At 35.3% G+C, this 26965-nt stretch overlaps 1 protein-coding gene across 1 annotated transcript in view; it reads left to right on the top strand.

Annotated features, from left to right (window-relative positions):
- si:ch211-186j3.6 overlaps positions 1–26965 on the top strand; it is a 435691-nt gene that overhangs the window by 288804 nt on the left and 119922 nt on the right. Inside the window, exons 19-21 of the mRNA XM_001920953.7 lie at positions 4971–5064; positions 10355–10539; positions 22956–23182. Of these exons, the coding sequence (XP_001920988.3) occupies positions 4971–5064; positions 10355–10539; positions 22956–23182 (506 nt within the window). The remainder of the gene's footprint in view (positions 1–4970; positions 5065–10354; positions 10540–22955; positions 23183–26965) is intronic.

Genomic DNA, 26965 nt, shown 5'->3' with positions numbered 1-26965 from the left:
TTCAGTGATGAGCTGATACAGTTTGATTTAAATTTGATTATAAAATCTGATATAACAATAGGTTGCTTATTGAGCTGCTTGTTTGAATTGTTTCGCATTTTCTTGATGTGGTTATTTTTATTTTCCTGATGATTATCATGAGTGTAATAAGTCTTCACAGAGCAACTTGTATGTTTAAAGTTATACAGCATTAACCAATTACTATTAATATTCAGCCGTGAGATGTGCCTATATTTGGTAGCACTTAACGTTAAGGTGTCTTTGTTATACATTTGATGTACTTAATATTAATTGCAATTAATTATTCATAATTACATTGAACTAATTTTAAACATTTTAAAACAATATAGTCAGTACATGTAATTAATATTAGGTATTAAGTAAAACAGTAAGTAAATGATTTGGCTATAATAAGGACACCTGGATATAAAGTATAACCAGAATGTGGTTATATATTGATGCTATTTCTTCCATATTTAAAGTAAAATATTTTTATTTTAATTTTGACAAATTGTAGACAGCATAATATCAGTGTTTAAACTTTAGGAGGGTTGAGATATTGATGTTTGGTAGAGTAATGCTGTTTGCCAATCACAACAACTAAACATTTATTTATTTATTTATTTATTTATTTATTTATTTATTTATTTATTTATTTATTTATTTATTTATTTATTTATTTATTTATTTATTTATTTATTTGTTTATTTGGCTAGTTAGTTATTTGTTTGTTTATTTGTTTATTTATTTATTTACCTATCGATTTATCTATCTATCTATCTATCTATCTATCTATCTATCTATCTATCTATCTATCTATCTATCTATCTATCTATCTATCTATCTATCTATCTATCTATCTATCTATCTATCTATCTATCTATCTATCTATCTATCTATCTATCTATCTATCTATCTATCTATCTATCTATCTACCTACCTACCTACCTACCTACCTACCTACCTACCTACCTACCTACCTACCTACCTACCTACCTACCTACCTACCTACCTACCTACCTACCTACCTACCTACCTACCTACCTACCTACCTACCTACCTACCTACCTACCTACCTACCTACCTATCTATCTATCTATCTATCTATCTATCTATCTATCTATCTATCTATCTATCTATCTATTCATCCGTCCATCTATTTATTTATTTATTTACATTGAATAAATGAATGAATAAATTAATGAATGAATGAATGAATGGCAAATAAATGGCAACAGTTTTATATGGATTTTATTAGAAATGAAATAATTGCATTATTTACAAGCCAGTGGTTCAAGAATAGTTAGTGGTTTTATAAGATCACTCACAATGCATAAGTAAATTATTAATGGGTTGTGTGACATAGGTTGTGTGACCTAATCTAGTGAGGATTATTTATGCTTTAAAAATCCCATATACAGTACATCCAGAAAATATTCATAGCGCTTCAATTTTTTCACTTTTTGTATGTTACAGCCTTATTCCAAAACTGATTAAATTGATTTATTTTCTCAAAATTCTACACACAATACCCCATAATGACAATGTGAAAAAAAAAAAAAAAAAAAAAATTATATATATATATATATATATATATATATATATATATATATATATATATATATATATATATATATATATATTTATTTATTTATTTATTTATTTATTTTATTTTTTTTGCAAATTTATTAAAAATTAAATATCTGAGAAATCACATGTACATCAGTATTCATATCCTTTGCTCAATACTTTGTTGATGCACCTATTGCAGCAATTACAAACTCAAATATTTTTGAATATGATGCTAAAAGCTTGGCACACCTGTCTTTGGGAATTTTTTCCCATTCCTCTTTGCAGTACCTCTCAAGCTCTATCAGGTTGGATGGAAAGTGATGGTACGCAGCCAATTTTAGATCAACCATACATTAATAATGTATGAAAACACAATTATTAAGCACATTATGTGCATTTTAGTCAATATCACACCATAGCTGCATTTATAAACTGCTTACTAATGTCTATTAATCTAGAGTTAATGCTTAACAAATAATCAATTAGCTATTTGCTAATGCTTAATGATACATAGTGTGTAGTTATTATAGAATGTTACCAATACTGATTAATAAAATATAATATTTAATTTATCAATAAAGACATTGTATGCTTAAAGAACCCCCAAGTCCCCAGTAATATATTTTTTTGTAGCTTTGTTTAGGATTCTTCTTCAAACCTCACATTATTAGGTATGCACATCTTAATATAGTCCAAATAAGAAAATAATTCACACACAAAGTGTAAACGGCAACATACTGTGTTGTTTTATGTTGTTGTTTTTACCTCAGTTTCCCGCAGATGAGCACTTTAAAAAATAGACTCGTTCAACTGCTCGATAAAAGTAATTATTCTTTTTTTAAATGTTAGATCGACAGGAGACATTTTAGGATTGACTGAAATGTTACAGAATTACTGAGAGAGAAGGGTAAAACTTCAGTTCTTCCATCTCTTACTCTCTGGCTAGTTTCTTTCATGTTTTGTTGTTGTAGTATGTCACTTGGATCAGTTTTTACAATGATTTACTAAATGGGGAGGCTGTTGTGTGAGAGATTTTAAAAACTGTTAACCATTAAATCCCAGTGCTACAAAAATTAAACAGGTTTGCTTTTTTCCATCACTAAACATGCTTAAAATTGTTCAAAATATACAACTTGAACATTGCTAAATTTGACCCAATGCAGTCAGCACTGGTGTCAGCAGGGAGTCACCATAATGTTGTTAGACTTTAGCATGCTGGGCGATTCAAATTGTAAATATTTTCCTGCCAAACTTGTTGCTATGATACGTTTTAGAGTGTGAATGACTATTATATCCAATTGTAGCCCACATTTTCTAAAGAAAATATGCAATTATTAGCTTTAACCAAGTTTTGTAATTTAGCTGCTAAAGTTCTTTGAGGTTAGTGTTAAAAGTCTGTTAACATGTTACTTGCTAACACAATTAGTTTCAATTCAGCTACCCTACAAGAAATGTTTTATGTAACATAAAGGCATAGTTCACCCAAGAATGAAAATCTTCTGTTTACTCCCCCTCAAGCTAGAATAAAAGCAGTTTTAAATAAATAAATAAATAAAATTAAATAAAAAAAAAACATTTTAAGGTCAAAATTATTAACCTCTTTAAGCTATACATATTTTTTGAGTCTACAGAACAAACCATCGTTATACAATAACTTGCCAAATTAGCCTAACCTGTCTAGTTAACCTAATTAACCTAGTTAAGCCTTTAAATGTCAATTTAAGCTTTATAGAAGTGTCTTAAAAACATCTAGTCAAATATTATTTACTTTCAACCACTGATGCTGTTTGCAGACCAATGCAGTTTATATGACCAATGCAGGCCAATACAGTAGTCTCTGTTATGGCTGTCTTCAGTTTTTGGTGGCAGCTTGTCAGCTAATACTAACACTGTTGACTAAAATCAATAACCACCTTTTTGCTGAGAAATACCCTGAAAACAAGTTTGCATTTATGTTTCTGTCTGTGTGCACATGTCAGTACAATCCTGTAGAGCAGCAGAAATCGTGCGAGCGTGCATTAATTTAGTTGGTAATTATGGAGCCTGTTTGTGACTTTTATACTGTTTGCTGTCTTGTCTTGTTTATTTATTTATTTACTTACTTTTTTCTATTGTAGGCTGTAAGGCCCCTGGAAATGTGTGGAAGTTAACTACAAGAGTAGTCCTGAAACAATAGCTGTGCTTTGCTAATACTTTATAATACAAATTCCTTTATTAATGTTAGATAATGTATTAAACAGATAAATAACCCAGAATGGAAGATTTACTCACTATTTTCTGTAATTACTCAACCTCAAGTGGTTTTAAACCATTATGAGGTTTATTTTTTATTGTGTTTAACAGAAAATAAGCTATTTTTAGACAGTTGAAATCCTGTAACCACTGACTTTGACTGTAGGACAAACACATACTATGGAAGTAAATTATTACAGATTTCAGGAACAGGTGAAGGGTGAGTAAAAGATGACAGCAATGTCATATCTGGGTTAACTGTTCCTTTATCATGACAAAACAATGAACAATACATATACAATGTTTATTAATAAAAAGCTAGTTTATTTATTTGTTTTTTTTTCTTAACTCAGTGCATTACTAATATTACTACTATACAACAATGCATTAGTAAATGTTTAACTATAATTAATAACGTTGTACATATCGTCACCTTGGAATTATAAAGTTCTATCTGCGTTCTGAATGATTTTGAGATACTGAGTTTCAAAGTTTTTGAATTCCATGTAACAAACAATATGTTTGTAACCTTTGTTTTTTAAATAAAGTCTTAAATGTAAACAACTTATAAAAAACATCCCATAATGTAAATAAGTTATCATTTAATAAGAATGTCAAAAACTCAATTTTGAACCTTATAATTATAAGGTGACGATATACTGTTTATTCTTAGTTCATGTAATTAAATGGATTAACTCAAATGAACTAGTTGAATGTTATTGTAAAGTGTGACCACTGATTCTCCTTAATAATTAACCCTTCCATGGGGCTATTTATCTTTTTATTAAATAACTACTATTTATTTCTAGATTATTTAAGGCTAAAATCATTTAATATAATTTGCTTTGTACATCTGACCTTTGACTTTTATTTATTTATATCATTTATAACTGATTTTGTCCCATTTAGGGTAAATCATTTTTGTAAACTTGTCTGAAACTGGCTATTGTGACACGACTATTTACATTTATACAGACTCCGCATATAGAGCACAGCATGTCTGTTTACAGTTGTCAGTTCACATAAGTCTATAGACAGTTCTGAATTCTTGCAGTGGCATACTGTAGTGTTTTTACAGACACAAACATGCATTTATATACTGTACTGTATCCTACACCTGATGCGCAATCTATGTTTTGACACATGGTTTTTTTTTATAATGACAGGGAGAATGCCAACCAATGTGCTGGGAAAGGTTTACTCTCCAGATCCAGATGACTGGGATAACAAGACGTATGCCTTCGAGGGACATGTTCCTAAGTGAGACTTTTTCTTTTCTTCTCCACTCTATTTTCTAGCACCTTTTCCTTTCTGTCCACATCGTTGCATCATCCCCTCCACCTTGTTAACATGTTTATACACCTCTCACTGCACCCTTGCTCTCAAACATTTTTTTTTTCTGCACCTTTTGTGATGCTAAGGGGTCAGGGGGTCTCTAAAAAACAATGTCTAATCCATGGTTCTCACATCCAAGCATCATTCATCTTCACTTTTTCTTTTCTACTGATGTTGTACATTTTTCTTGAGAGGTGAATACAATGATTAGATATTCTTGACAGGACCAGTCTTGATGTTTTGAGCACACAGGCACCTGAGCTCTCGCTTTCTGAAAGAACTCAATATACACATCAAAAATTCGGATTATTCCATTAGGAAAATGTGGAAAAAAGACTTATAGTTATATCATTTTTTTGAGGCTTAATATTTTGTTGTAACTTAAATTTAGCTTCATATGTCTACATATAAATATTTTAGGCAGTTTTGTTGTTGTTTATGCTGTTATATTGTTTAAAATGTTATTTTACCCCAGGTTTTATTGGATATTTAAATAATTTTTTTCAATATAATTTGTAAATTATACTGATTTGAAGAGCCCCTATTATGGGTTTTTGAAAATGACCTTCCATGCAGTGTGTAACACCACTCTAAGTGAAGTGGAATATCCAGCTAAGGCTTAATTCTGAAAGTGTGCCGTGTTTAAAACTATTGATGCATCTATAAAAGAGTCCACTCATAGTGGTTCGAATGAATCGCCACTGTAATGAGTCTTTAGCCGTGTCGGCGTGACGTCAATACGGTACTTAATCTCCGTAATTGAAGCCCCCAGCCCCGCCCACAAACACTCTAGAAGGAAAAAGAGGAAGACACTGATACAGATGGATGGGAATGTATGGGAGTTTTCTGGGAGAAATAACAAAACGGGAGGGTGGTGGGGGATGGGTGTGAAATACAGGAGACTCCCGGGAAAAACAGGAGTGTTGGCAGGTATGCTCACACATATACTCTGCACTCTGACTACTTCAAAATTGTTGTTAAGCTGTGGTGGCATTTCTCCCTTGAATCAGCTTAACGCAGTCAATCAATCACAACATAGTGTGTCATCGCACCAATCAGCGCAGATTAACATCTGAGGAGAGGTTTGGGAATAAATGAATCGCTGAACGAATCATATATTAGTTGTTGGGATAATTAGGTAAAAAGACATGCATATTATAAAACAATGAAAGCGTTTGTTTAATTTGCATGCTGTTGGAGACCCCCTAAACCAAAATATGACCCTTTTTTAATGCATTATAGGGGCTCTTTAAATCAAGAGAACGTTTCTTCCATTATCTTCTTGTGCTGCGACTGCGTGCTAAAACAAGTAAACAACTGTGAACTGTCAAACAAATTAACTATTTAAAAGGCTTTAAGAACACATATGGTAAAAAGGACATCAAATCTATAGGAAGCTGGGCCCTCTTTTTAAAGTTTATTAAAAAACAAACTTGATGGGAGAATGTGTACATTTTTATGAAAACTCTTTGTGAATATATGTAACTTAAATGTTGACTTAATTAAACCACTTTAAATCATCATATGATCCAAAGCAGCAGCTAAAAACCAACAGCTAGAAATTAAATGAAAACTACTGATAAGCATTCAGCAGTTCATGATGTATATGGTGTATCTTGTGGACCATATATGTGAGGGACTGATCAATTTGTTTTGATCTGGAAAATCTACAGCAGTTTTTGTTTATTGACTTATAGACATAGAAAATGGTGTTAGTGAAGCCAGCAGGGGGTGTCCTGATGCCCCAGTATAATAAAAGGGACATTTTACTGTTAGTGAGCACCATCTTTCGGATGAGACAATTAAACATGGTTCTGACTCTCTGTGGTCATTAGAAATACCATGGCGTTTCTTGAAAAGAGCAGAGGTGTAACCCCAGTGTCCTGGCCAAATCCCCTACCTTGGCCTTACCCATCATGGCCTCCCAATCATCCCCATCCACTGAATTATTTCTATCACACCCTGTCTCTCCACTCCCCCTATAGCTAGTGTGTGGTAAGCATTACCAGCTGGATGCTGCACACTGGTGGCAGTGTGGAAAGACCCCCGTCATGATTGTAAAGTGCTTTGGGTGTATGGCCACACAAAATAAATGTGCTATATAAATGCACATTACTTGCTTGCTTGCTTGCTTGCCCACTTACTTCCTTACTTACTAGATTTATCTCTCCTAAAACACTGAGATTCCTGGTAACAATTAAAAGATTGAGAATGCTAAAGTGTCAGTCAATTACTTTTAAGATTGACTAATATTGAGAGTTTAGGGATTGGTAGCTTTTAATATTATTATTATTATTATTATTATTATTATTATTATTATTATTATTATTATTATTATTATTATATTACAAGGGAAATGCAGAATGTCATGCTAGCATTGAAGTGTTTTGAAATATGCAGAGGTTAGAGTAAAAACTAGGATTAGCATTTGGTGCTGGTGAAGACATTGATGGAATGTTTTGCTTTCAGTCAATAAATTATTATTATTGTATTCAGGTGCCCAATTACAGCTGTTTTCTTGCAGTCCTTAATAGAAAATTAAATCACAATGGTCGGATGTTACGCTTGATTCATTTTCTTTGTTGGAAGGTTGAATGTGTTGGCTCAAATTAGGTTATAAAAATGATAAATCAATTCTAGACGTTTATTCATGTTTGCTATTTGCCTAAGGAATGACCAATGAGATTGAATTGAATTGTTAAACCTTGTATGTTTGCACAAAAGGGTGAAGTTAGTGTAAGCTGTGTTGCAGAAAATGCATATTTATCCTTTAAGTGTGAGCAGTTGTTTACAGGATTCCCCAAAACTTATTCATGTTGTCCAAAAACAAATCCATTAAGTTAATTTGTTAATTTTCTTTTCGGCTTAGTCTCTTTATTAATCCGGTTAATCCGGGGTCGCCACAGCAGTATGAACCGCCAACTTATCCAGCACGTTTTTACACATCGCATGCCCTTCCAGCCACAACCCATCTCATATATAAATATATATATATATATATATATATATATATATATATATATATATATATATATATATATATATATATATATATATATATATATGTTGCATATATGTATGTTGCACTTTGCACGAACTTTATACTACTGAAACTGCCTGTAGTTTGTCCGTTTATGTGCGTCATTAACAGATAGTAAACTTAATATTTGCTCTTTCTGTGAGAAAATATAATTTAATAAATTTAAGCGGGCCCAATAGATCTCCTGATTATCCTACTCAGTGCTGCTGAACTGTTTGTGTTCTTCAAGACTTTCTGTTGAATGAATTAGGCTACGACTGCATGAAATGATATAAAAAGGAAGTGGTTTGGTAATGTGCGCTCAGACGCGTGATGCACACCTGCGCTCTATGCTGAATTAGTTTCTCTTTCATCTTTTGCAGCCTAAAAAGTTTAAAATTATTAAAACGGAATACTTTAATCAAGATTGTAAAGGAGTCTGGTTTGCCAAAACATGCTTTTTGAAGCTCATGGTCACATCTTATGCTGCTTTCTCAGTTATAAAACGCATCGCAAAAAAAAAGTTGTTATCTAATGTAGGGCCAGGGTGGGCCAAGCTTCTGATTGGGTGGGCAGGCCCACCCAGGCCCCCATGTAGAGCCGGGCCTGCCACTGATACATACACACGGAGCACAGAGTTCTCAGGTATGACGTTAAAGACCAGACAACAGCCTAAGTAAACACATGGATATAAATACAAAGGACATAATTGAACTGATATCAAATGGGAAAAACACATGTGAAACTAATGAACATCAAGAAACAGAGGGAAACAGAACAAAGGGATCACATGATATGAACAAAAGGTGCGTTCAACTTCATGCATCACTGCGGCTATTAGTTGAAATATGTCTTAAAGCAGTGCATGCTGGTTAGAAATTTTGTCCGGCTGGACGCTGCGCTGACACCACGTGACTATCACATGTGTCATCAAAGTAACGCAACAGCGATCCGAGATCAGACGACTGATTCAGCCGGTGCAGCATCTGAAGAGGGACTGCAGGAGCTGCGGTGACGACACTGATATTACACGATTGGCTAGATTCCACGCATGACAACAGTAACGTGCGTTTGCCGTTTATTATTGGATAACTTTCGTCTCACAAACCTTCTAACAAACAATTAAATTTTAATGCCATCTCTACTCATCTTTTAGACATCATGCTTATTTAAATACTTCAAATATTTTACTGCAGTAGGCCAAATCATCTTTTTTTGTTAAATATTTTGTATAAAAAGGCTAGATTGTTTGCATAGGTTTATTTTTGACATTTTTATACAGACCCTTAACTGTGTACAGCTCCATATGATTTTAATTTTATATTTTCAATATTTTAAGTTTTACAGACTTATAATATAATAGTCATCATTGATCATGCCACTCCATAACGTTTAATTAACAAATTGAGATAAATAATTATTCTAAAATAGTTCTAAAAGAATTTATACATTTAAAAAATAGCTTTATCCTGTCAAGTCGTTGAAAAAAATTAAATAAATAGCTTTTGCTTGCTTTTTCTGTTAAATTTCCACTGAAAATGTAGCTCACTTCTTTTGGGAAAGTCCTTTTGTTCAATCCTTTTGGAATAATGTGTTTGGATTAATTAAAAAAAAATGAATAAATCATTGATCTCGCCTTGTGAAAGCCTCGTAAGCTAACAATTTGGCTTATTTAAATAAGTAGTTTGAACAAGCAGCAAAATGCATTTCTTTAAGTCGTGTGCTGTTTAAGCTGCGCTCGAAAGTTGACATTAATAATAAGTGTGTGAATCAAACGAATAGGAAATTCTTGAATTCAGAATAATTTATGTTGACATCAGTGAAATCTGAATGTCTGTGTCATTCATCTGCCATTCACGATTGGTGTAATATAAAGGATTCACCCTCCACTTTTCTTCAATCCCTAGTTTTACCTTTCCATAACCCAGCATCATCTCTCAGCTTTCACTCCAACCCTTTATTGAAATGCATTCACTCTAGTCACTGTTGGAATGATATTGAATTGTTGATCTCTTCATTTTACACTTTGGCCTTTTTGTGTTGTTGTTTTTTGCAAGGTATTCGCTGAAAATAAATTACGGTTATACTGTATAGCTTGGAAATCAGTAACAAATACATAGTCTCAGAGAAAATAACAGATAAGAGTATCCAATCACACGATCACTATTTTAATCCTGTTATTTCCCCCCCCTGCAGTTATTTCATCCTGAACAAGCGGACAGGGTTTCTCATCATAAAGGAAAACGCCCCTCCCGGCAGTTATGAATTTCAAGTGCGAGTATCAGACGGCGTTTGGCCGGATGCCGTCTCTAGTGTGAAGGTGAATGTGAGAGAGCTGCGGGACGATGCCATCTACAATTCAGCCTCCTTGAGATTAGCAGGTACAGGTGACATTTGACAAGTATAGCAACATTACAAGACTACTATGTGTTTGATTTTAAAATTACATTTCAATTCAATAATCAGTACTTTTTTAACAGTTGATTCTTATTTTGAATGTATATTCTTATTTAAATCTCCCCAATTATCTGAAAATTATTCAGAAAAAATCATCATATGCTGTATACTGTACAGTTATTTGCATATGAAATTGTGGTTGGTCTTGGCTTCCATGCATCCTCTTACCCATATATAGCTTCTCTGACAGTATGAAGGCATGGGATGTCTGTTATGCTCTGGTACTTCTGCACAGTGTACAAAAAAAAAAAAAAAAAGATGCAAGCTCAATTTCATGACAACAGCAGCTCTGATGCAGCTTCATGCAGAACTACAAGTATGGTTATATTAGCAAAATTGCTTCTCCATTTTGTGACCAAGAAAGATCTATTCCCTATTGACCATATGCATGGACTGTTCTTAAAAGCTTTTGAAGTAATATATGTAATATATCAGCTGGAAAATTTCCAGCAAAATGTCATTTGCTGGTGTGATGGTATATTCATTCTGAGGTAAAGCTTAAACAGATTAATAGAATGTAGTCAGTGAAAAATGCAAGCCTAGCCTAGTTGAATCTATCTTGAATGGATTTCTTTTCTGACTATGAAAATACAAAACAGTCTCGTCTTTATTCCAGTTGACTAAATGCACTGAAAGCAAGATTAGATGCTAAATGGAAAATTCCTGACGCAAGTTATAGCTTTAACAGCATCAGTAGTGTAATACTATAATATTAATCAGAATGTAGTCAGAACTAGCATTAACCTAGTTGTTTAAATGTAAAATTTTATGAAAAAAGATCTAAGCATTGTGAAGGGACATCAGCCAAGCATATACATGCATTTTAAATTTCCTGCCAAGTTCATTTTCTTTTCGGCTTAGTCCCTTTATCAATCTGGGATCGCCACAGTGGAATGAACCACCAACTAAGCACATGTTTTACGCAATGGATGCCCTTCCAGCCGGAACTCGTCAATGGAAAACATCCACACAAACCAATTCACACACATACACTATGGACAATTTAGCCTACCCAATTCACCTATAGCGCATGTTCTTTGGACTTTAGCATGCACACTCCTCACAAAAATTCCAACTGACCCAACCGAGGCTCGAACCAGCAACCTTTTTGCTGTGAGGCGAACGTGCTACTCACTGCGCCACTGTGCAGCCCCTAAATATAGAGCAGGGGGTATGTAATTTGTTTTATTTCGGCTAGAATAAAAACAGTTTTAACCTTTTTAAAAACCATTTTAAGGCAAACTTATTAGCCCTTTTTAAGCAATTTTTAATTTTATTTAATTTTATTTTTTTGTATATTTTTATTATTTTTAAGCCATGGTCCTATGCACACTATTCACAAATTTACACACACACAAAAAAAATGCCTTTATGCATTTAGTAGAGGCTTTGGGACAGGATTCACTATTTGTTCAAAGTACACATTTTACCAGTGTCTGTGCTCCCTGTAATCAAAATCATGACTGTTGCACCGTTACACAGTTGAACTACACATATTTCAAACTATTACATAGATGAAAAGACACTTCCACACTTGCATTGCTTTACTTGCACTAAGATTGCTATTTTAATAAATTAGATGGGTTGAAAAGTCACTAACAGCCTACACTACCGGTCAAATGTTTGTAAAAAAAAAAAAAAGAAAAAAAATTCTGTTCATCAATGTTGCATTTGTAAGAAGTAAAAAAAAAAAAAGTTGATTGTTAAATATTAATACTTGACCCGATGCTTTTGACCGGTAGTGTATATGTTGGAAAACAGGATGTCCAACTTTGTCTCAGGCTTTGACCCTGGATGGATCTTGTAAAGAATGCTACATTGGCAGCTGACTGGAAGTGACCAAGCTGGCATACGGGAAACCAGAACATTGCATATAGCACATTTTGCACAATATAGTGGTCAAATAGATGAAGCTTACACAGAAATTACATTTAAACCGAGCAGCTTTTTGTTGGTGAATGCTGCAAATTTGTGTGACCGACTTGAAAATGAACAAAATTTGCTTGAGGAAATCTTTCACCCTCATTCAACTTTCCAGTCACATGGATTCCTGTTAGAATTCACCAACAACATTTTGCCCTACAGAGATAAATGTGGTCATACCATAAAGCTTGAAAGTGAAACTTGCCTACTATCTACTATTTTTATTTATTTTAAAACTGCAAATAGTGTTATAAAGTGATGCAGCTTTAAATGTTACTTTCAATTTGGTGGATTCTAAAAGCTTAAACTAATTGGTCACACTTTACAATAAGGTTTATTAGTTAATGTTAATTAATCCATTAACTAACATGAACAAACAATATACAATACATTTACTACTGTATTTGTTCATGTTAGTTAACGTTAGTTAATGAAAATACAGCAGTTCATTGTTAGTTCATGTTAACTCATGGTCCATTAACTAATGTTAACAAGCATGGACTTGGCTGTTAATAATGCATTAGTAAATGTTCAATTATGATTAATAAATGCTGTACGTGTTTTGTTCATGATTAGTTCATGTTAGTAAATGCATTAACTAATGAACCTTATTGTAAAGTGTTACCAACTAATTTAACTCATAATGAATGTCACTCTAGAGCACTATTGTTGAGAATGGATATAGTCTGTGTCCACTTCTTTTTTATTCAAAGGCATTAAAATAGTTTGATGGTCTGGAATCTGGATCTATGTTGATTGTGTGCCATGTTGTGGCAGTAAAACCCGTGGCCATATTGACTTCAGTGACATTATGACAGCCAGCGTTTTAATGAAAACAAGACCGAGCCGAAATGAAATGTACTATAGCTGAGGATTTTGTAGTTTTAAGACTATTAAAGTGGTGGAAAAGGCCATGTGGGAGATGGAGAGATTGACTATAAAATGTAAGCCAATACCAAAGTCATAAGCCTATAAAGAGATTTTTCTTTGATTTTAGCCGTGCAACTGAATTTACGGCAGGCACGGAATAATAGAAAACTGTTTTCTGCCATCTGTTTATTACCGCTCAATGCAACTTCACAAATAACTTTATATGTATTGAAACATTTGTGTCTTTGTCAGATGATGTCAGATTGTGTATGAATGCCACACAATAATCTCTGATAATCTCTAATTGAACCATGATTAAACGTAGCATAAAAAAACTAAACAATCGGAGCTATTGTTATTGGATTTTCATAGTTGTGTCAGATAATCTACTTTAGGCTGTTTGAACCATGCTTGTGCAAATTTTTATGTTTATTCTTTAAATAATAATATGATTTGCTATTCCTCACCCAGGAATGGTTTGAAGTAATATATACAGTGAGGGGAAAAGTATTCAACACGGCATGTTTTTTTTTTTTTTAAAGGTGCTGTTGACAGGGAATTAAACCAGGGGTCTGTTCTTTTTACCTCGCTTAAATGATCTAAGATGATTTGACAGATACTGGGTATTTTAATCTTTATAACTGATCTCTGGCTAATTTGGTTCTTCAAACAAGTTTTTGAATCAGATTAAAATGTCTGGATGATCTGATCTGAGATCGCTGCATGTGTTTTGAAGGACTGATCGATAGGATCCTCGAAATCATGATCAGCAATGCAACGATTGGCTGACGCCACAGCAGCGTAACGACATCATCTGATTAATATTAAATTATCCATGTGAGTTAAATTACATAAAATTAGTAGTAAACGGTTTGTTAAATATTATACGCAATAACTTTACACCTTGTTGTGGGCTGCAGGCTTGGCCCTTTCATTTTTCAAGAGCAATTTATTTAGTTTTACAGTTAGAGCGGATTTTCCTTATTATAGTAGCCATAGTATTATTGTAGCCGTTTTTTTAATCAGTGTAAAGAATAACTGGATGTTTACAAAAGCATTTTAATATTGCTAAAGACATCTGCAACTTTTATGAAGCATCAAATCACCGTCATATTAACTGTCAAAACATGTTTATGACTGCATAAATTTATTACTGATTTAAAAAAAAAAGTATTTACTTTTTTTCCCCAAGTGTATATAACTACTACTGTAAGAAAATATCAGACCTCGGTACATACTTCCTGTATTATCTTTGCTAGAACTGACCTGATCTAATCCTGTTTATAAGAATTGAACCTACTCCCGACCAGGTTTGAGCTACCAGAACTGTTGCTATGACAACAACTCTCGGATCAGTTTTGAAGAACGAAACGATCCTGGATCGTGTCAAATAACCAAATCTAGCTAACTACTATATATATATATATATATATATATATATATATATATATATATATATATATATATATATATATATATATATATATATATATATATATATATGATATATGGAATGACACAAGGATAATGTACAGAACTACTGAAATGTGTTAATACTTTATATAACAGTCTTTTTTGGTGATACTCGGATATGATTTGAAAACATTTGAGATGTCCTTGGCTGTGTTTTGGATCATTGTCTTGCTAAAATGTCCACCCTGGTTTCATCTTCATCCTGATAATGTACATGTTGAACTGAAGCAGCTAATATTAATTTACAATGGCAAACGGTAGGGGGTTGCTGTATAACTATTGGGAGATTTCAGCTGCTTTATCTCTGCTTTTCTACAGCTTTATTTTTTCTTGTGTTCAATACTTTTTCCCTGCTTCATTTCATTTTATTACACATAACTTAATTTGTAAACTAATTGTTTTATTTGCATATATGAATTTATTTGATTGTTTAAACATCTAGTGAACATTTCAAGTCAACAGAACCTTCAGCAATAAGTTTTCTGAGGAAAAAAATATCACTTGTTGAATACTTATTTGTCCTGACACTTAATTATTAATTTTCAAGTCCATTTTAATGATGCATGTTATATATTTTTATATATTTATCTAATGGTTTATAATAGGCATTTCATGACAAAAAACACACATGCATGTGGATCAGTGGGATATCAGTCCAATAAAAAAAATTAAAAAACTAGCGGTTACAAAAGCTAATTGTTGCTGCTATGTTTTGACTCCATATTGGTCAAAAAGCTGTGCTTGAACACACCAAAAAGACTAGCATGTTAGTTGTTTGCCTATGTGCTAGGAATTACCAGTGTGTATCAACAGGTAATTGGATATTTTTTATTCAAAAAGGGAAACTACAATTACTACAGGACTGCAATATACAAATTGTATACATTATACAAACAGTAACCAAAGTAGTGCTTGCTTAAAAATTTTGCTTACCATTTTGATTGTCAAATATGTTGATGCATTTTCTTCAGCCAAACGTTTAGGTATGCATAGATTCATAGACATAGAATATACTGATTTATTGATTGACTGATTGACTGATTGATTGATTGATTGATTGATTGATTGATTGATTGATTGATTGATTGATTGATTGATTGATTGATTGATTGATTGATTGATTGATTGATTGATTGATTGATTGATTGATTGATTAGTTTGTTGGTTGGTTCGTTGGTTAGTTTGTTGGTTCGTTCATGCGTTGGTTTGTTCATTCGCTGGATCGTTGGTTAGTTAATTGGTTGGTTTATTTGTTCATTCATATGTATGTTTGTTCGTTTGTTTGTTCGTTCATTCCTTCGTTTATTGCTTGATTGATGTTTTATTTATTTATTTTATTTTATTTTATTTTATTTTTTTTATTTTATCATGCACTCATGGCCTTGATACCAATTGAAGACACTGAATTGGGCAAATTTCCACACATAAGCCTGAACCAACACAGGGAATAAACCACAAAAATGATCTCCATAATGCCTCAAGACCTTTCTGATTATAATTGCAACAGTTGAGCAAAAAACGAACAAGGTTCAATGCAGCTTTTGGTTTTAGAGAGAGCATCTGTTTGTACTTCAGGCATTGTTTAAAATGCACATGAAAATGCCATCAGTCAATGGAGGTATGGGCTAATGTTCTTGCCAAATACTTAAGCTGTTTATTTCCCTGGAGCCCCGTCTCAACATGCATTGAATTCTGGGCTAACTGAGAATTCGACTTTCGTACTATTTACTGCCTCCTTGACATTTGAAATCCTATTTCAGGAGCAAATGTTGAAGACGGTGGAGAGTCGTAAGACCTGTTTAATGCTGCTTCTTTGAGATTATAGCTTGCTCTGTGAATCCCAGAAAGTGAACTGATTGTGAAGCGAAATATGATGGAAAGTATGTGCAGAACTTTTTTAGACACCCATGCTAGCTCATAGAGATAAACAAACATGGGCTCACAAACTCACACAAGCTTGTTCTCATAACCTCTGCTCTGCCTATGCACGAACAGGTCACACACATACATAAACTCCCACATTCTGGACATGCAAAATTAAATGCTTTTTGAGATTGCACTTTTGAGGCATCTGTGTGCTTGGCCAGTATGGATTTACCTTTTAAAATACACACTTGTTTGATTCTCATCTTCCTGGCTAAAACTGACTTCCCCTCTACAATGGAACTTTGTGATAAAAATAAAAAGAGATGGTGGGACAATATTAATATCCATTCATTGGGATTAACTCACTCGCAGATCGCTGTGGCATTCAGATTACATGTGTTGATTTTGTGTCCTTAAAGGTCCACTGAAGAGCTTTGAAATGTGCATTTTTATTTGCTGTTTGAAATATTTTTAACTGAAACATGAAGAGGGTGGACATAGATCGTACAAAAAATCACACAGACACACACACACACACAAAAATCAAGTTTTAAGAGTTTTTCAAGCAAGAAAAAAGTTATTTTAAAGTCAAATCGCCAGTTTATGTATAAGAATAGCGCGTGTTTAAAATTGTTGGAAGCTCTAGGCGGACAGCGGCAGCTCCGCGAACGCCCCCACGTCTAACGGTCAGTCCTTAAACTTTTCGACCTATTAATTGTTTTTCGGGTGTATTTTTTGGCAGATCACAGAGATATGTTTCATAATTATTTATGACCGTAAGTAATGTATTATTACACTGATCCTGCATATTTGGCTGATTGCTTTTGTTTTAATGAAGATAAAGCAGAATGTTCTCCTACCTGTTTCAATATGTTTTTTTTTTTTCTCTAAAATCTATCATGTATAAACGGACAAAAATTTGGACAAATATTGTGTTGCAAAAAGCAAAACTATTTTAAACTTACGCCTACTTTGGCCAATGACCATGGAATAGGCGGGATAATTAACGGCTTGCCGTGTGTTAAAGGGTTTTAATGCACTTTACGAAGGCGACCACACTCTGTGTATTTTGTGGTCCTTCTCCTCCATGTTGTGCATTAAAATCCTTTAACGCACGGAAAGCTGTTAATTATGCCTTACATATACAGTTGAAGTCAGAATTATTAGCCCTCTTCGAATTTTCATCTTCTTTTTAAAATATTTTTCAAAATATGTTTAACAAAGCAAGGAAATTTTCACAGTATGTCTGATAATTTTTTTTTTCTTCTGGAAAAAGTCTCTTTGTTTATTTCGGCTAGAATAAATGAGTATTTGATTTTATAAACACCATTTTAGTGCCAAAATTATTAAAACAACTTTAAGCCATTATTAAGCCATATTGTTTCTCGATAATCTACAGAACAAACCATCATTATACAATAACTTGCATAATTACCCTAACCTGCCTAGTTAACCTAATTAACTTAGTTAGGCTTTTAAATGTTACTTTGAGCTGTATAGAAGTGTCTTGGAAATAAAAAAAAAAAAAAAAAATATATATATATATATATATATATATATATATATATATATATATATATATATATATACATATTCAACCTAGGAGGGAAGAGATAATATATTTATAGATTAGATTAATAATAGATTTATTAGGTTTGTTAATGGGAAGCAAGGGAATAGAGGGAGGGAGAGTGGGGACGAACAGTGCTAGAGGGCTGGTCTGCCTCAATTAAGTTTTAGAAAGTAGGTGATTGGTTAAGGAGGCAAAGTGAGGCAAGGTCCCCCTGCCGAACCTTTGTTAACAAGTTAACTTCATTAAATTGTAAGTGAATGCATGTATTGTCACTTCTATGTTAAAGAATGCTTAAGAGGTGCCACTGTAAAGAATGCTTGAGTCACTGACAGCAAACAAATGCAGTTATTTATGCAGTATCAAGTAATATCACACCAGCAGAGGGAGTCATATTCAGAGTATTTACTCTCAGCACTCCCTCTGATAATGTCCGATTTGGTCATATTATTAACCTTGCCATGCCAAACACTCCTTTGCAAAATATTACTAAAAGCAAGTTTACCTGCCTTCAGAGCATTTCTATCATTGTCTTTATTTGTTAGGCGTATAATTAGTTTGCCTGTTTGCCTTGACTTTGCCTTTTGGATTGCCTGTTTTCCTGGCTGGAATGTTTACTATGTTTTTGACTACATGACTATTTTCACTTTTGAACCCTTTTTAATGAACCTGGTTCACATGGATTCTTATTAAAATAGTTTTATTGTTCATCCGTCATCCCCCAAAATGTTGCCTTGAAATTTGAAAAACCAAAAAAAAAATTAAAATAATAATAATAATAATAAATAAATAATTAAGTTTTGCTTCTTAAAATTGACAATCAGCATTTTTTGTGCATGATTAAGGCTGCATTTAGACAATATCAATATTGCCAAAAGCAGAAAAGTAATCTACACTCCTCTAAATACATACTATTTACTTTTGACATCATGTTTAAAGACTTTAATTTTAGGGTGCTTTCACGGATGCAACATTGGTGACAATTTCAAAGTCTTCCACTTTAAGTCAAAGCCCAATTTAAGTCTCAAAAACAACATTGTTGTGTAAACAAACAGGCAGAACATATTAAAGTTTTTTTTTTTTTTTTTGTTAAAATTGTCTTATAAATGGTCACTAAACGACAAAGTGAGTGAGCCCTATAGGAATGTCTTTGTAGATAAAGCTGTATACATTTAAAAAATATATATATGCAGGACTAGAAGGTATGAAGTTTAGCTACAAGTATTGGTGTGAATGTTTAATATCCAGAAAAATGTGGTAAGCTCATCCATTCCCTAATGCCCGTGGGAAGGGGAGCAGGTTTGATCTAGGCTTGGATCAAAGCCAGGTGTGAGGTTGTTCCCAGCTGTCATGATGAGTCTCCTCTTCACACACAGCTCCTGATGGGAGCAGACAGCCACCCTTCCTGCACCCCCCAAAGCTAATCACAGTTTCCTTCCTTGCCCCCACCTCAAGCTCAGTGATTGACACTCTTCAAGCGCTAATGATTCTCTTAGAGGATATTCAGGTCTCAGCGGGGGGAATTAGGGCTGCCAGAGTAAAGACACAGACACAAACACAGTTTTTGCTACATGCAATTTGACACAAACTAAAACAAGGTCGTGTGAATCAATAGTAGTGTCAATTCGGTACAAACTGTACATTTGTTCTCCTCACCCCAAGCCAACCCTTTACAGAAAACTTTCTGCATTTTTCAAATATTGTATTTTCTGTGATTTTATTTAAGCTGTTTTTCTTATTAGATGATTCTTTCAAAATGATTATGATGTGATGATGTTGTGCTACATGGCAGAAAGAATGCAAATGTTTATCTAAAGCTACTATGGTTCCTTTTTTACATGCACCACTCAGTCAAGACTGGTTTATACTTGACACGTTCGCTAGTTTGCTTGAGTGCGACTGTGATGTCATCGCAGTGTTTGTGCGGGTTTGCTTTGGTTGCGAGAATGATAATGATTTCAGCTGGCAGAGCGCACAAAATATTTTGAGACTTGAGCGAACAGTTTGAAAGGAAGACCGTTTTTGTTAAAAAGTTTAGAAAAAAAAATGCCATGACAAAAGAGGAGAGGTTTTAATATTACAGAATATGCTTTTCCACCATGCATAGTTTTAACTGATGCATATATTACAATTTTGAATGTAAAACAATTGAATAGTTACAAAACTAAAAGGAAGTAACATTATTTAAAATATTATTTTCAAAATAGACAGATGCCCTGTTTTTAGCCTTTATTGGTGATAATGGTCAGGAGTGTTGGACTATTTTTGCTTTTTTAGCATGTAAGTAGGACACAAGCCAGACAGTTATGTGAGACTTGTGGAATGGGCTAAATAAAAAATAAATAAATCAATAAATAAAATTGGTCAGAATTTTTAGTAAGTGTACTTGTTTTGGCTTTTATTTTTATATATTTGTAGAGCAACTGTTCTGTTGTCAATAATATTTTAATAAACTATAATAGGTAGAATTTTCTGAGGTATAAACAAAAGCTAGTGATGCATCAAAGTTTGATTAGAAATTAATGAATGGTTATAAAAATATTTATAATTATTAAAATAAAAAAAAAATAAAAACAATTAGTTTAAAAATCTTGAAGGATATTAATGATAAAACGTATTTCGAGAATTTTAATATTTATATGTTTATCCATCAGATCTTACAGTGGGTTTCTTTTGACCGCCCCCTGTCGTTTTAAAGAATATCTCAGTGGTGAACGGGTCAAGCATAAAAGCCTTGTTTGTTTCGTGAGGTCCATGCACAGTCAATGAAGGTCCGCAATGTGGCACCAGGCACAATTATAAGTCAGCCTTCAGCCAGCAATTCTATGCAGGAGCCTTGTTACACAGAAAAATAAGTAAACCAGTTCTGTGGTATGCTCGTAGTGTGAGTGCAAAGCACTCCTGAGCCTGGAACTGAAGACAATATGTCACTTTTATGGAACTGTTTCATATAGTTTTATTTATCATTCTTAATTTTCAATGAATTCAAACTGTTGTAGCTTATTAAAGACGCATATCCCCAGCTGCACATCAGCTGATGCCTTCAGGAAACCTTCTAACACCTGCAGCACAAGGACTTTATGATAATTTCTGACTGGTAAATGTGGTGTATCTGTTCAGCAAAGTGTTTGACTGCGTGTCACTGCATCCCAAATGACTAAAAGAAATACAAAACAATATAACTAAAGCAATCTTCACTGTGCTGAGCGAGAGTGCTTCTCTTTCTGTTAAACTGAACAGTCACATCATCAATGATGTAAGCATGCTCAGGTCCGGTAGGTAAACAATTCAATGTAAGTGCAAGCTGAGGGGTAAGGGGATGGTGGACAATACCGCTTTGGCACGATTAAAGGCAACTGTACCTGATATGAGTACACCCTTAGAGACTAGCAATATAAATGCAAGACAATGCACATTACTTACTAGTGATGTGTGTGAGTGACTAAGATGTCCTCTGACTGCTGATTGGCTTAAGTACTTTAAATCAAGGGCCTATACTCTTTCTTCTAAATTTAGTTTGCCATTTTAGTTTTCCGTTTAATAACTTTTTTTTTTTTTATTTGCAAAAGTACCTCAATTATTTTGTGTATTTGAATGGTTTAGCCAAAAGTAAATTCTCTTTGAGTTTTGAACAATGATGATTCTAATGATTTGTAGTGATGATGATTTGTATAACAATTGTAGTGTTTATTAATTGCTTACATATTTTGACCTGCACTGTTGCATCATAGCTAAATATGAATGAAGGATAAAAGTGTACAGTATGTTGTTTCACACTTGCATCTTTATTGGTATTCTGAACTATGTTTTGTTACTGTTTTATACCAATTACATCCTATGTTTCTCATGGTTGTCTAAGAGTGAGAATGACATGAAGGGAAGTCATCGTCAGTGAGTCAAAATCCAGAGCATCTTTCCCTGTCACTGTTGTCATTAATGTTGTAAAATCTCTCCCGATTTCCTCAAACATGCCCTTCTGCTTCTGTGAGATGTGAAGTGTCAGTGAGAGTTATGACACCTCTGTCACTCTCCAGAATTGTCCCCAAGGGATGATGACTCAGCCGTGGGACAGACTTAGCTCGGGATCTCTCTCGCTTGGTCTAACACCTCCCCTGGGGCTACCATTCAACCACCCTCACTATAGGCTAAGCATCCCAATAAGAATAGTCTATTGGGTTTTAGAAGGAAAGCACACCTCAAGTACAGGAAAATCAATGGCCACATGGTCGTTGAATTGTCACAGTTTGCCTACAACTCTTAGAGGAAGTAGCCAGCTTTATCTTCGATGTGTCGAGAACTGTGACAATACAGCAGAGACACCCATTACCATGGTGACAAAGACCTACCACATGCAGCAGTTTGAGCTCTCACCTCAGATTTTTGACATGACATGTCAGTTGAAGTTTGTGTGAACACCCACTGACAGGTACTAACCTCACTTAATGACAAGGAGATGTGTTGAAGAAGGGGAAATGTGACCATGCATTTTTCATGAGCTTTACACCTCAGTTTTGAGCTGTATTAAAAACTGTCTTTTTTAATGCTCTGGAGTTGGTTGTTGCAGTTTAGTTCAAATTTATACCATTCTGCAATCCTTATAAGTATTATAATGCATGGGTATGTTTGTGTGTCTGACAGACATCTCTGCCACCGAGTTCATGGAACGACGCGGCAATCTGAAGAGCAGGTACGAGCTGCTGGGCGATTTCCTGTCTGACATGCTGTCTGTGGGAGTGGATGACATCAACATTTTCAGTCTGATGGAGGTGCGGGACAGGACCCTGGATGTGAGGTTCTCCGTTCACAGCACGCCGTTCCTCCGGGCTGAGCGGGTGCATGGATATCTTGCAGCTCATAAACAAAAAGTAAGACTTGTCGGAATGTATATAATCATTTTTGACCTTGTAATTAATCTAGTAATCTCTCTAAAAGCATGCTCTCTTGAGAGTGGAATAACTGCAAGCTTTAACGCAAATTACATTTGCTTTTACATATTCATAAGGATATGAGACCTGATGGTTTAACCCATCTGTCTTTGTGCCTTTTCAACAAGCCTAAGAAGTCGCCTCGAACTCTCTCTGCCTCTCTTTCCATTTCTACAGCACACTTTAAACTAGAATAGACAAGGCACACTTCTGAAGGTAAAGGAGTTATAATTTGGATTGGAAATGTTCAACTGATCTAAATGCAGCACTCTGCAGTGCAAAATCATTGATCAGAACCAATTACGAGATGTAAAGAGGCTTGGGAATGGGTTGGGAGTATGGTATAAGTAGTACTGATGAAGGCTAGAGGTTATTAATGATTGGAATTCTAATCCGCTGGAAGAAAATACTCAAAACCTTCCCTTATTCTCTTTCTCCTTCCCTTCCTTCCCATTTGATTTGTTCCATTACTCAGAGCTAAAAGTAATGGGAGAAGAAAGTGGAAGTTTAGGAAGTTAATTACAGATGAACCCGCTGATATGGAAAGAGAGTTGTGAGTCTCCACACAAAGCAATTGGAGAGATTCCAAGGCAAGGAATGAAGAAAAAAAAAAAAGGAAATTCGCCACATTTAAGGTGCTTCCATTCTCACGGTTTTAGGAGATCAGAGAGAACAGACAGTACAAGCTTGTGCATCTAACTTTTGCCTCTGAATCTGATGTAATTCCGTTATTCTATTTTCAGCTGCTATGGTGGCTACATTCGCTGCATGTCGGATGTGTTGAGTAGGGCTTGTGATGTTGGCTTACAAGAGAGCTAGAAGAAGCGTGTGAGAACAGCAGGAGAGAGACAGAGAGGAGCCCCCTTCGTGTCTGTAACTTTTAAATGATTCTTAATGCACTGCCATGATCTCCAGTAGTCATCTCTCTTCCTCTCGCTTTCCACCTCGCTCCCCTGCCGCAACAACACACACTTTGAAGAGCTCAGGATTCCCCCGCGGCCGTGCTAGGATGGGGGAAGCGGATTTTCGGAGCACAGTTCTCATCTCCCAGGGGTGCGCCCTTCTATCTCGCCCCCTAACACCCCTTCTGCAATACACACAACTGAAGTGACACCCTGTGAAGTGTCAGACACTGCACAAAAAACACACACTGTTGCATCAAGCTTGAAAACCAGAAAGAAATCTCCCTGTGGTGATAGTGAATCCTGATGAAAGTCTAGGAGTCAATGATAAACAGAGAAAAAGAAGCATGTGGAGGAAGAAAAAGTTTTCAGGGAGGCTTGTTATTTGTTGTGAAATTTGAGGGCAAATCCGTTCAAATGCAATGCTTGCGCTCAGGTCTTTAGCAGACTAAAGGATAATTTATACTTCTGCGTCAAGCGCACTCACATGGTCTAATGTGGTTTTCCCACAGCCGCACACCTTCACCGTACCCTGATGCGCACCTTTTTAAAAAATGTACCTACAAATTGTGACAATGCTGAATGCAAGATCTGTGATTGATCAGCTTGGTAGCTATGACAAATGTGGACAATATGCAAGGCACTGACAAACAAAACATAGCAGTATAAATCAGGTTTTCAAGAGTTCACACGAGTTTGGCATGCTGTCCTAGGAGAGAGATCTGAGCTTATGAGATCCTCAAGCCTTGAGCTCCCTTCCGTTTGCAGGGCTAGAGGGGAGTTTGAGCTCAGGTAGATCTCAATGAACTCCCCTTGGCTTATTTCTGGCTAATGACAGATATAGGATGGCTGAGAAGAAGTGTACTTGCTAAGAGCTTGGCTACGATATCAATTTGGTATGTTCAATTTACTTAGATTGCATGCATTTGGACTGTGGGAGGAAACCAGAGAATCCGGGGAAAACCCACATGAGCAGGGAGAACAAGCAAGCTCCACACAGAAATATCAACTGGTTTAGAAACTTTAACTGGCGACATTCTTGCTGTGAGGCAACAGTGCTAATCATTGGGCTGCCATGACACCCATCTGGAAAGGAGAGGGAGTAGAGGTGGGTAGGGGGGGGATTCTTCAAGATGAAGAGATTGAGATAAGAATACTCTGGTTAGAAATCATCTGATTGGATAATCAATTGTGAGCTGATGTGGGACCAGCTGAAAACAATCATAAGTATGTGATTCTCTCGAAATTATTCATTTATTCATTCATTTTTTTGTCTGCTTAGTCCCTTTATTAATCCGAGGTCGCCACAGCAGAATGAACCGCCAACTTATCCAGCAAGTTTTTACGCAGCAGATGCCCTTCTAGCTGCAACCCATCTCTGGGAAACATACACACACACACTCACACACACACACACTCATACACTACAGGCAATTTAGCCTACCCGATTCACCTGTACCACATGTCTTTGGACTGTGGGGGAAACCGGAGTACCCGAAGGAAACCCACGCGAAGGCAGGGAGAATATGCAAACTCCACACAGAAACGCCAACTGAGCCAAGGTTCGAACCAGTGACCCAGCCACTTTCTTGCTGTGAGGCGACAGCACTACCTACTGTGCCACTGCCTCACCCCTCTCGAAATTAGTTTAGAAATAAACTTCACTTAAAGGGGCATGAAAACGGCATGAAACGATCTGCTTCCTTCATGCCTGTCACTGTGCTGCTTATCTGACACAGCCGTGGATTAAGGCACACTGTGACAGGCATGTGGAACCATGGGCAGGGAGAACAAGCATTAAAGGTGCAGGCCACAAAAATAGCTATATTGTGTTCAAAGCAGAGAATTCCAATAATCTGAAAGGTAAAAAAAAAAATCTGATGGGTGTTTTGAGCTGAAACTTTACAGGCACATTCTGGAGACACAAAAGACTTACCATAAATCTTGAAAAAAAGGGGGAAAATATGTGCCACTGCTATGCTGATGATACCCAGCTATACCTCTCTTTTCATCCTGATGATCCCTCGGTTCCAGCTCGTATCTCAGCCTGCCTGTTGGATATTTCACACTGGATGAAAGATCATCATCTTCAGCTGAACCTCGCAAAAACGGAAATGCTTGTAGTTTCTGCCAACCCGACTCTACACCATAACTTTTCAATCCAGATGGATGGGGCAACCATTACGGCATCCAAAATGGTGAAAAGCCTTGGAGTAACGATTGATGACCAACTAAACTTCTCTGACCACATTTCTAGAACTGCTCGATCGTGCAGATTTGCACTCTATAACATCAGAAAGATCCGACCCTTCTTATCTGAACATGCAGCTCAACTCCTTGTTCAAGCTCTTGTTCTCTCCAAACTGGATTACTGCAACTCTCTACTAGCTGGGCTTCCAGCTAACTCTATCAAGCCTCTTCAACTGCTCCAGAATGCAGCAGCACGAGTTGTCTTCAATGAACCTAAACGAGCACATGTCACTCCGCTGCTTATCCGTTTGCACTGGCTGCCAGTTGCTGCTCGCATCAAATTCAAAACTCTGATGTTTGCCTACAAAGTGACTTCTGGCCTAGCACCTTCTTATCTGCACTCACTTCTGCAGATCTATGTGCCCTCCAGAAACTTGCGTTCTGTGAATGAACGTCGCCTCGTGGTTCCATCCCAAAGAGGGAAAAAATCACTTTCGCGAACGCTCACGCTCAATCTGCCCAGTTGGTGGAATGAACTCCCTAACTGCATCAGAACAGCAGAGTCACTCGCTATTTTCAAGAAACGACTAAAAACTCAACTATTTAGTCTCCACTTCACTTCCTAATCTGC

Source organism: Danio rerio, chromosome 7 (genome assembly GCF_049306965.1).
Source record: "Danio rerio strain Tuebingen ecotype United States chromosome 7, GRCz12tu, whole genome shotgun sequence".
NCBI lineage: Eukaryota > Metazoa > Chordata > Actinopteri > Cypriniformes > Danionidae > Danio > Danio rerio.
This window is presented reverse-complemented; position numbering and strand designations above follow the sequence as displayed.